The sequence below is a fragment of the Crocodylus siamensis genome, chromosome 1 (assembly GCF_052110815.1).
Source record: "Crocodylus siamensis isolate JL-2025a chromosome 1, ASM5211081v1, whole genome shotgun sequence".
In the NCBI taxonomy this organism is placed as follows: Eukaryota; Metazoa; Chordata; order Crocodylia; family Crocodylidae; genus Crocodylus; species Crocodylus siamensis.
In genome coordinates, this window is record NC_143395.1 from 141,349,971 (window position 1) to 141,361,846 (window position 11,876).

The following is an 11,876-nucleotide window of genomic DNA, read 5'->3' on the forward strand; positions in this document are numbered from 1 at the left end:
TGCGATCTGGCATGGCAAGGCAGTGGGACTGGGTGGGGAAGCTCCTTGCTGCCACAAGCTCCTCACTGCCCTGACAAAGCGCCCCCTGCCTGCACAGCTACAGTGGTGCAGGGCTGTGTAGCTCACTGCTGTTGCACGGGCAGGGGATGCCTTGCCAGGGCAGCCCAAACCTCACAGTGGTAGGGTGCTTCTCCACACAGCCCCATTCTGCCCAGCTGCACCAAATCGCACACACTGGCCTGCAGAGGCTCTGGGGAGGGCAGCAGGGCAGGGAGCCTGAGCCCACAGCCCACATTCACCCTATGCACAGATCTGGGGGGCACAGGTCTTCCACACTGCCCCAGGAGTACGTGCAGCAATAGCAAGCCACCCCTGCCTGAACCCACATCAGGCTGGCAGCAGGCAACGGGGTGGGCAGCTGGGCTCCTCTCCATGGCAGCAGCTGGGGCTTGGGCGCTGCTGTAGGGGACAAGGGGCTGTGGACCTGGGTCCCTGGCCCCCTAGCCCTGGCAGCTGGGGGCCCCTTCCAGCAGGGCTGGGGCTGCAGGGGCTGTGTGGGCGGAAGTGAGGGGCAGCAGCAGGGCCTTAGGAGCTGTGGGGAATGAGGGGCACCAGTAGGGCCAGGGGGCTGGGGGTGGGGAGTGAGGGGCATAAGCAGGGCCAGGGGGCTGTGACCCTGGGAATGAGGAGCCTGGATCTGCGTTCTGTTAGCTAAGGGGCCATGGGGAGCTCTGATTTTCCATGATAAAAAACTCCAAAATCAAATACCAAAATGTATAGGTATTTAGAATGTATTTTATTATAGTAATTGTGACACTCCAAATTGCTTTAAATTGTAAATGCATCAAGAAAACATTGTGTTCAACTGATACCTATATATATATATATGTATAGTGACCTTTCATTTTAATCACAAATTTGGGGGTTTCAATCAGAGAATTTACAATTTTTTACCAGCAAAAACCAGGATCCCTGATGACAAGGTACCTGCAGCAGAAGGATACTAGATTTGATTTTGCAGCAGTTCCTTTCTAGTTCTCTGATTCTCATTTTACTATCTTAATGTAAGCATGCCAAATTTAAGGTTCAGCTATTTTCTTTACAGAAGGTTCTGTTCACCTTAATTCCCTTTTCCCTGTATGCACATCACTGCCCTCCCCTTCAAAAACTAAACATGCTTATTAATGCATCAATACCTTTCTGTTATGATTCCATTATAAAATACAAATGAGAATGATAGTTTAGATTAACCTGTTTTAAGAAACACAGCTCTCAGATTTGTGCTATTCCTGCTTTCTTTCAGAACTATCCAGCCCAAAAAAGGCATTAAATCCAGAGACCTCCATCCAAATGAAAAAGTCAAGTGTATAATTCCATTTGCCTTCACAGATTAATATAAGGGTAAGCTTGGCTCTGTACCTTGTGACTCACTGCTATTCATATCACTTTTGATCCACACTGGTGGATAATTGTACAACTGCTGTGATGCCATAAAGCTTAAGGAAATGCCAAAATATGCACCAACAATACATTTTTATGCCACAGCTATTGTAAAGAACTCTTCTGAGATCAATTCACTTTTTGTTCTTGCCAAAGAACCCAGGTGGTAAATAACAGAGTGGCAGGCACAGCAAATAAAATAAAACAAAAAAGAATTACTCAACAATAAAAGGCATCGAAGCTGGCTTTATTAGATAGTGTTGTCAGACCACCTTAATAATTCAAGTTTGGAGAAGTGTTTTAAAAATAAGTGCATTTCCTACTCTGTGGCATATTAATTTATTAATGATCACAAAGAACTTTGAAGAATGCAAATCATAGTACAATAGGCAGAGATAAGAGAGGCCTCTTAACTCATCTTTCTTCTCTCTGCCAGTGCAGGGATGTTTCTTATAACATACACTTCTCAACACTTTCTGAGGGTTAATAAGGTGTATGATCCTTTTAAGATGCTGAGCAAGGGTGCTTACCCCTTTGAAGAAACAAGACACAAAGGTGGCAGCTTTCATCTCTAGGAAATGATCCCACATTGTGCAAGATCCGTTTTGGTTTTTTTTACATTAATACAGGAGATTTCTTTTCGTTACAATTAAATAAGATCTACATATATCAAAATGCAAGGTCATAGGGGCTGGGAGGGGTGTGTGAGTGAGAGAAAGAAAATCTGGAAAAAATGTTTGGCATCTGTTTAATTAAGAAGGATCTGATCACCCTAACACTACCATGCACAGTACAAGGAGTTACTCTCGCACTGAGCATCACAAAATCCAGTAATAAGTGCTTGGAGAATTGAACTCCGAACTGGCAATGTATTTTAACACCAAAATCATTATCATTATAGTACTACAGGCTAAATACTGGCTCTGCTGAAGGGAGTGCTTTGCTACTGCATTGAAAAGAACCAGGATTTGTCCTTGAAAGAGTAATAACTGGTAGATAGAAATAGAAATCCTTAGAATGAGGGAAAAGAATCTTCAGATATGAAGACTGTATCATTTCCCCTAACAAGGCATTTCTTAAACCAAGAGGTTGCCCTTCACGGAGAAATGTTGACTTCTTTTCGGAGGAATGCACCTGCCAGCACAAGAAATACAAGGTACAGGATGCAACCTCTTTTTCTTGCTGGACTAATTCCTCAGGAACTCAGCAACTTTGAAATCATCTAATACCTGTGCTTAGTATTGAGTCTATTATTTAGTTAGTTAGTTTTTTTTACACACACAACCTGTGCCTTCCCAACCCCCTCAGACACCGGAGTGACACCCCGTCCAGCCCTACCCTGCCCTGTCTGGGATGAGGTGCATTGGTGCTATCCCCAGTGTTGCCCTAGCACAGATACAGTATAAAAGACCAAGCAATAAAATAAGAGAGGTATAAAGAGACCATCTTTACACACTTAAGCTATTCTTCATCCTTCCAGGAAAGCATTTCCTTCCACTTACAGGAAAAATTCTCGGTTTTTCTCCAGAAAATGCTGGTCAGCAGAGGAATGCAGAAAATTGATCCTCTCGGTAATAAAGGCACCAGGTGGGTCTGTGTTTATTACTGGTCCCAGATCAAATGTGTTACGTTTCTAAATAAAGCTTCATTTTTTTCCCTCCTGACCACCCAGGATGTGAAAATTCAGTCTGAGCTCTTTCCTTGCCAGGCAGCCATGGCCTCTAAAGGCCAGCATGGGCCTTCATGGACACCTGTGCAACCAGCCCCTGCAGCCCCACTGGCACTGTGCCCATCCCGGAGGTGCCAGGAACTGGCTATAGGATTCACTGAACAATCCCGCAGCCAACTCAAGAGGGAAGAGGCTCCAGCTCACTCCCTCTTAAAGGGTCTGTCATAACTAAATAAGCTATTAGCTCAACATGAAGCTCCAGGCAGATCTGTCCAGTAAAAGAAACACCCTTTTCCCAGCAGAGATGCATGATAACAAGCCTGCCAGGCATCTCTTCACGACTGCTGTTGGAGCCACAACCAGGCTGCAATGCCCCGACCTCACTGAGTGCTGGGAACGCCAGCTCTGAACAACGTGGTGCCAGGAGAGCAGCAAATTTGCACAAGGCTTTCCAAGCATGCAAACCCATTTCACAGCCAGGGTAAGACAAGCTGTTGGCACTTGGACTGATAGAAAGAGGAAGCCCTGCGCCTGCCAGGACATTGGGACTTGGCTGCCAGCACAGGAAATACAAGGTACAGGATACTAAAAGCAATCTCTTTTTCTTGCAGGACTACTTCCTCAGAAAGTCACCAACTTTGGAATCATCTAAGACCTACGGTCTGTACTAGTTGATATTTTTTACACACACAACTGATGCCTTCCCAACCCCTCCCCAGGAACGCGGGCTCTGAACAAGGCGGTGCCAGGGGAGCAGCGCATTCACCTCAGGCTTTCCAAGCAAACCCACCCCACAGCCAGGGAAAGATGAGATGTCGGCGCCCGACCCGGACCCCGCTCCTGCCAGGACGCGGGGCTCGGGGGCAAGCTGGACTCAATCCCGGCCCTCCTGCAAGCAGAGGGGTGGGGATCAAAGGTGGCAGCTGCTGAGCCTCTCCCCTGCAGCGCCGCCAGGGAGCACCCGCCCAGCCGGCACTGTCCCCACGCCCCGGCGCGCCCCCAGCCCACCCTGCGGCGCGGCTGCGGGGAGCCCCGCGGGTCCGTCCCGCGCCCCTACCTGCGGGGCGCCTGGCGGGGCCGCCGAGCAGCAGCCAGAGGTGCAGCGCGACCCCCAGCGCGCAGGGGCACAGCAGCACCAGCCAATTGCGCATTGGCCGCCGCCGCCGCTCCGCTCCGCTCTCCGCGGCGCCGGCCGGGCTCGCGGCGGCCGCCGGCCGGGAGCTGCACTGCCGCCCCGCGCCCGGGCGGGGACAGCGCCGCCGCCGCCCGCACTACAAGCCCCACAATGCCCCGCGGCCACGCCCCTCGGCACTGCGTCGGGGCCTCCACTGCCGGTCCAGAGAGAGAGAGAAAAGACGGAGTGCAAACAAAGAACAGGCAAGAAGCCTTCGATCATTTCTGCTACTAAGTGATTAAAAAAAAAATGCCTAGTATCCCTACAGAAATGCACAAGTCTAGGACTCTTGGTTCTTAAATGATACCTTTGATTACAGCAACTGAGAAATTGCAAATATCTATATATAGATGCATAGATATAGATATAACAACTTTCCCTGAGCCTGATGAAGGGCGCACGAGCCCAAAAGCTTGCAGACAAAGACATATATATCTATATATAATTGCAAGTGTGTATACATACATATATATAGATAGCTAGGTAGATAATTGCAGATAGATAATAGATATATAGAGATAGATATTTGCAATTATCTATCTATATATATCTATATCTATATATTTGCAATTATATATAGATAGATATATATATCTTCTTCTGCAAGCTTTCAGGCTCATCCTTCACCAGGCTCAGGGAAAGTTGGAGAGGGGAAAAAGTCCCCATTAGTAGGAAATAAACTTCATTTTCACACAGGAGAAGCAGAAGCTGGAAAACCGTCCCTCTAGGTCCAATGAGAGTCCCGTTGCGAACTTGCTCTCTTGTGTAGATTAAGTATCCCTACCGATAAGATGCCATTCTCTTGACCTGCCCCTAGGTGTAAGTGTTAATGCCAACATATGATATGCAGTGGGGACATGTAGGGGGAGCACGGGGGCAGGTGGGAGCAATGGTGTCCCCCCGAGAGGGCCGGCTAGGGAGCTGGGGCACCAGGAGAAGCACCACTGGCACTTACAGATCAGGTCTTGTTTCTGGGTTTAATTCATAATACCTAATTATCCATTTCTAGCTCTGACCATGAATTCCCTTTTCCCTGATTACTATCTGAAACTTCTTATCTGATCTTATGCTTTGTATTCAATAGGAGTTTTGATGTCAGGGGGTAAAGGAGGATGTCCTTTCAAATAATATTTAAAAAACAACAGCAGCCACATAATACATACCAGTGGTAAGGCAATAACTCAGTTCTTGGTCTGTCTTTGGAGAATGCTTTTAAAGGTGATAATTAGTGTTAAATATGCTCACGAGAGGGGTTGCAATGTGCATAACTGCCTTTGAGGGAGTAAAATACCAGTGCAATAGCATACCTCTGAAATAATTCAGGGAAACGAAATGCAGTAACAAGGAGAAAAGTCATGCACATAGCCTCCCAGTTCAACATCCAGTATTAAGGAAAACCTAATTGGTGCTGTAGTTATGCATCTTCTAATTTGTTTTTCATAACCAATCTGTCAAACAGGTGGAAGTAGGAACATTCATTTCGTTCTAGATAAAAACCCTTGGTTTGCTATTCTTCAAAAAGTCTGTTTTATTTTAAAAGACCCAGGATTCAAGCTGAGAAAGAAATACAGCTCTCCTCCAATCAGATGCTCTTTGAATCCATTATAGGCTACCTTGTCAGCCCCAACTTGTGTTAAGTAAAATTTTTACAGCACCCTACACCATCATCTTTCCAATTACAATGTGGAATGATCTCCACACAAGGTTATTTCATACTAGTAGCTCCCTCTACTGCTGTTAATACTTTATAACTCCGTTGAAACATAGGTGAAAATTGTTCTCCCTTTTCCACAGATGAAGGAACAGAGAGGTTAAGGGATTTGCCTAGGGTTACTCAAGAACCATATGACAGAGCCAGGAATTTAATGAGCATACTTCAGTCCCAGTCCTGTGTCTTAATGGATGTATTCTGTGCCCTTTTACATCGCTGTGGAAAGGAAAAAGGGCCATGAACTGGGTGGAGGCAGTCCCTGGAGAATACCCCAGTAATATAATATAATATAATATAATATAATATAATATAATATAATATAATATAATATAATATAATAACCAACCATGGAACCCTAACTGAGGAAATATCAAGTTTTATTGAATCCATCCTAAAACCTTTTGTCACCCAAAGATCAAGTTTTGTCCAAGACACAATAGACTTTCTATGAAAACTTAAAAACACAGACCACAGACTAGTGATACCCTCTTAGCCACCATGGAAGTTACCAGCTTATATACCAACATGCCCCAAAGCAGCAGGAGCTAATAACATATATTGGTAATCATGGATTATGCGGCCCAGTTCCCTGAAGCCATCCTACTAAGGCCTGCAATAGCCCCTAGGATAGCTAATGAACTGCTGAAGTGGGTAGCCGGGGTGGGCATCCCTAAGGAGATTATTAATGATTAGGGGACCAATTTTATGGCTGGGGTGATGTGCAGAGTATGCAATACCTTACTGATAAAACACCTGAGCACCTCCATATATCATCCCCAAACCAATGGTCCAGTCATGTAGTTCAATTGGACTATGAAGGCCATGCTTCAAAAGTGCATTTAGTGAGATCTGAGACAGTGGGACCAAATGCTGACACCATTAATGTTCACTATATGAGAGGCTTCTCAGGCCTCCACTGGATGTTCACCTTTTGAACTAGTGATGGGTATCAGCCCTGAGGCCTCCTGAACATTGTAAAAGAGGGTTGGGAACAGCAACCATCCCTAGTGGTCCAGGTCCCTAGACATCCCTAGACATCCCTAGGCATCTCATAGACCTTCAACAAAGGTTAAGGAGCACCTGACAAATAGTAAAGAAAAACCTCCCAAAATGCCAGACTAGACAAAAGACCTAGTATGACCAGGAGCCCAACCTTGCAGGAGGACCCATGCTGGGTAAGCAGCTCACCACTACACAACAGCGGCAATTATGAGATTTAATACAAGAATACCACGATGTATTTTGCATTGGGCCTGGACATGCAAAGGGGGTATTATGTAGGATCACCACACCCCCAGGTTGTGTGGTTGGAGAGACCTGGCAGTAGATCCCCCCACATTTACATGGGTCTAAAGCAGGAACTACAAAAGATGCTAGACAAGGGGATTATTAGAGAATCAAGAAGCCAGTGGCAAAGTCCCCTTGTAATTGTCCCTAAAAAGGTTGGGTCCCTACATCTGTGTATAGATTTTAGAAAGGTCAGTGTGGTAGCTAAGTTTGTTGTGTTCCCAACGCCCCATGTAGAAGATATGACTGAGTGAATTGGACTCATATTAGACTCATTTCCTCATTTTCTTTCCTATTACAGAATGTCCAAACATTGACTATACCAGCTTTCTCATTTCACATCCTCATTTCAGGTAGCAACTATACTAATTTTTTTTCTTCATAGAATCATAGAATCATGAGTTGGAAGGGACCTAGACAGATCATCTAGTCCGACCCCCTGCCATGGGCAGGAAGGAGCACTGGGCTGGCGGGGGTCAAAAGACCCCAGCCAGGTGCCTATCCAGTCTCCTCTTGTTGGCTAAGTTTCCATTTCTTAGATGAGGATGAAGCAAATAATATGTCTGTATTCTTTACTTTTCAATTTTATACACATTTGTTTTATCAAGGAGAACTGGGGTCATCTCCCATCATTTGCACCAAGCACTGATGCTAAGAATCAGTAAGGCCATTATCAGTAATTGCCATTATAAGCCCCCTTCCTGCAATATACTTTATAGTGGCCCAGTTCTCTTGGTTATCACGGCTTTAGTCTTACTGACATTCACTCCTTGTCCAGCTTGCTAAAGACACTGTAGTCTTCAAATATCTCATTAAGTCATCAGCAAATAGCATATTCTCAGGCAGTTCCCTTTGTGTATTCCCACTCTTCATATCCATGACAACTTCAAATAGAAATTGATTCACCACTGAGTCCCATTTTGAGCAACCAGCTCCCTTCCAGCAGATCCCTGAGTGGTGCATAAGGGAACATCCTGTAGCTAGTCTGGACATCTGGCAATACTCAACAATAAACAGTTGTGGATCAACAGGCTGTACAGGATAGCTGGTGGCATGGTTATAAGTCTGCCAATGTAAGTCCAGTGCAAGTCCTAAGATAGTGGAACCAAGGCAAATAAGACCACCTTACCCAGGACATAGGACAGCACCTTTTTAATAATCCTGTGGCTGTAGGAGAGCTGATTTTTTTACAGTAGTTACCTGGTAGATACTCTTCTGAGTAAGTGGGGTTAATAAGCCTTGCAGGCAACTCATCCAGGAGAAGGAAAAACTCTGACGCAACTCACCCAGGAGAAGGAAAAACTTTCAAGTCAAGGATGTCAGACCTGGACACCTAACTTGTAAAGTTCCTTCTATAGCTACGTTCCTATTACCCTGTGAAAATATGCAAAAAGTTGGCCAAGTTGCAAACATCTAAAAAATCTGTTTTCACATAATCACTAGAGATGGTGGCCACCAAAAAAATCAGGAGATCCCATATTTGCCAGCTGTGCTTCATTTAACTGGATTGTGAACACACCATCCCTCAAAGCTACTGAGTATGCTCCAACCCTAGGTTCTAATACAGCTTCCTTGTAACTGCAGTTCCTGGCTATTATAGGCCAGGGGCGAGGCACTCAAACTGTCTTGGGCTCTCTAAAATCATCTGTTTCTGGTATCCTGGCTGTAGAGAGAAGGAAGCTGTCTGCTTTGAATGCAGAAAGGACAAAATTGGATGGGTTGGGGGTGGAGAGAAAAGTATATATCGGGACAAAATGTTTGTGGAAATGGGCAGAAGAATTTGAATGCAGTGGATTGGGAGCTAAAAAAGTCAGAGATTGAGAATGAGAGCTAGGGTTAAGGACTGACTGGGATTGTCAGAGGAAAGAGTATGATAGCTAACGTGGCAGGAGGATGGAGCAGGGCTGGGAAAGGAAAGTGGAAGAGAATCAGGGGGGTGATGATCAGGGAGAGGCTAGAACTGGCTGGACATGGACACTAACACTAAAGGCCAGTGGAAGGGACAAATTCAATGACGAGCTGAGGGGACTAAATTAAAATTTGAAGAAACAACCTTAATTCTGTGGTACATGGGTATAAAAAGGGATACTTTACATTTTCGTGTTTTTTTTTCAAATCAAAAATATAGGTTTTGTTCTCTGTGAATGGTAAAACTCATAATAGCTATCATTTATAACATCTGAGTATTGTAAGGGTTAGGAAACCCCTGAAAGAGGTTAACATCAGTACATTCCTTACCATCTTTTTTGTAAAGCTAGGTAAAAACTTTTTCAGGGGAAACAGCTTCTGGAGCATTTTTATTCAATCTTTAATGTAGGTATAATTTCCATTTCTATTTATATAGACAGATATTGTGATAGATATATAAATTCAGTACTGATGAGACTTTGGCCCGCAGCTCTGATAAATAACAAAGCAGCTGATAGGCCACAGAACGAATCTCTTAGTCAAAAATCAGCATAGGAACAAATTAATGACCAATAAGGTTATGAAAGGTGTTGTAGCCAAAAGCCATATAAGCCATATTCGTCATAAAGAAGATTTTACATTTAAAAGCCTTTTTAAAGTCAAAGCCATTCTAAAAGCTTTCTAAATACCACTGTGGGTCACCAATATAATTGTAAAGTTAACAGAAAATAATATAATCCTTTCATTGAATAAAGTTTTTGTGGCATATGCTTTTAAAGTATGCAATACAAAGACAAGATCTCTGTCCTAAGAAGCCTAACGTTAAAAGATACAGCAGGGTATCTAATCCTGTAAAAAGACAATGTGTGGCCTTCTTATTAAAAATAGTAGGGTTTATGGAACAGGTGATCTTTTTCAAGATATTCTCACGGAGAGAAGAGTCTGTACTAGGTGTACTTTTAGTGAAACCATTCTAGGCAAAAGGAGTGGCTTGAGATTTGTTTTCTCTAGGTTCTTACTATGCATCACTTAAGAACATATCTGATCTAGAACTCAAGCAGCAAATAAAAGCAACAGCAAAGGAAACAGTTGGAGCTGGAAGACAGGAATGTGGCTAGATATGGAAAGGACAGCCAAGCTGGTAAATGCTTTGCAAGTAAGGAAGTCTGAATTGTAACAGATGTGATGTGAAGCTAATACAGCCTAGGGAGGAGGCAGTGCTAGAGACCAACCAAAACTAAGACTCTGCATCACAAGATGCCTGAACACTCTGAAGTCTCAGGTCTGGACTCCTGCTGCATTCCTATATTTGACTCCCTTTCTCCCAGGGTTAGCAGGTTGGAACTGAACTGTCTTTCAGACACAACTCCATGATTTACAGAGCTTAAGTCATGTAAATTAAAGTGCTCGCTCTCCGGGTTTCAACTGAAGGGTCTGTAGATTAGCTTAAAATTCATTCTGGAGATTTCTCTGAGCTGGAACTGTCTCATTGTGCAAGAGACAAAGGGTTTTTTGGGGGGGTGATATCTTTTATTGGACCAACTGCATGGTAGAAATAAGGTTAGACAACTCAGAGGAGAAAGACAAGCACAGCAAATGTTAAGAGAGGAGAGGAGAGTTATGAAATTGGAGAGGGGAGGGAAATGCCTAGGGGTAGCAGACAAACACTTAGCACAGGGGGGCGCTAGTATACATGACGGGGTTTTAATCCTCAGTAAATTAAACAGGTTTATTAAAATTGATGCAGTGTGTTTTAATTTGTTACATCACTGTATAAAAGCGACAGCTTTTAAATTGAGTGAAGTTCAGTGTACAATTCACAGTAATTTACAGCACAGGGAGCCGCATAACAATCCACCCCGCTGAACTCTTTGGTACTCAATTACAATAAAGGGTAATCCCCTCACTCCCAAAACCCATCCCCCTGAAGCCATAGCTGCCCACAGGGAGCCCCACACCAAGCTGCCCTCACCTGCATGGTCATCCCCCCACAGCCTGCAGGGTTCTGGCATGGCTGCCCCCCCTGTGCCTTGCTGCCTGCGGCTCCCCACAGGATGCGGTTACTGCCAGTGGCACCATCCCTGCCTCCATCAGGGAATTAAGAACAACTTGGGCACCTAAGGTGGGGCCCCAGAGCACTTTCATTTGCCCTTCAGAGCAAATGCCGCCCGCCCACTCACAGGACTCCCCAGGTCCAAGCAGGCTAGGTCCCAAAGACGCCCCCGGTTCAAAGTGAGAGGTGTCATATTAAATTAATTTTTTTTTCAGTCACTGTGCAGGCATCTCTCCCCCACCCCCTCCCAAATCTGATCTGCAGTTTTTTAGTTGATTTACTGGTTCTACCAGGTCTCCCCCCCACCTCGCTCTGCCAGCTGCTGTGTTGATTTGTTGCTAATTGCCCATACTCTGCCCTCAGCAGGCTCCTTTGGCCAGCTGCCTCACCCCGTGAGCAGCACTGGGGGGGCCAGGGGGGCCAGGCAGGGCTGGGTATTGTGTACCCACTATTCATAAAGTGGCAGCCTGTAGTTTCATGATGGGGTTCTCAGAACCCTGCTAGTCACTGTTGCATAAAAGTAGCCAGAGATTTAATGGGGCCCTGGGGGGAGCATTCAAGCCGTAGCTGGCCAAAAGGTTTTTGGGATGGCTTGGCCAAGGGAAGTTCCCTCCAGCCCCCAACCGACCCTGTA

General features: G+C 45.1%; 1 protein-coding gene across 3 annotated transcripts in view; it reads right to left on the bottom strand.

Moving 5' to 3' along the window:
- B3GALNT2 (beta-1,3-N-acetylgalactosaminyltransferase 2) overlaps positions 1-4,358 on the bottom strand; it is a 57,053-nt gene extending 52,695 nt beyond the window's left edge. The window contains exon 1 of one of the 3 annotated variants that reach the window (XM_090044512.1): positions 4,167-4,356. In XM_090044512.1, the coding sequence (XP_089900638.1) occupies positions 4,167-4,260 (94 nt within the window). In that variant the 5' untranslated portion in view covers positions 4,261-4,356. Of the gene's footprint in view, positions 1-4,166 lie in introns of all 3 variants that reach the window. The other 2 variants (XM_090044521.1, XM_090044530.1) reach the window with 2 other exon arrangements.
- Between the last annotated feature and the right edge of the window lie 7,518 nt (positions 4,359-11,876).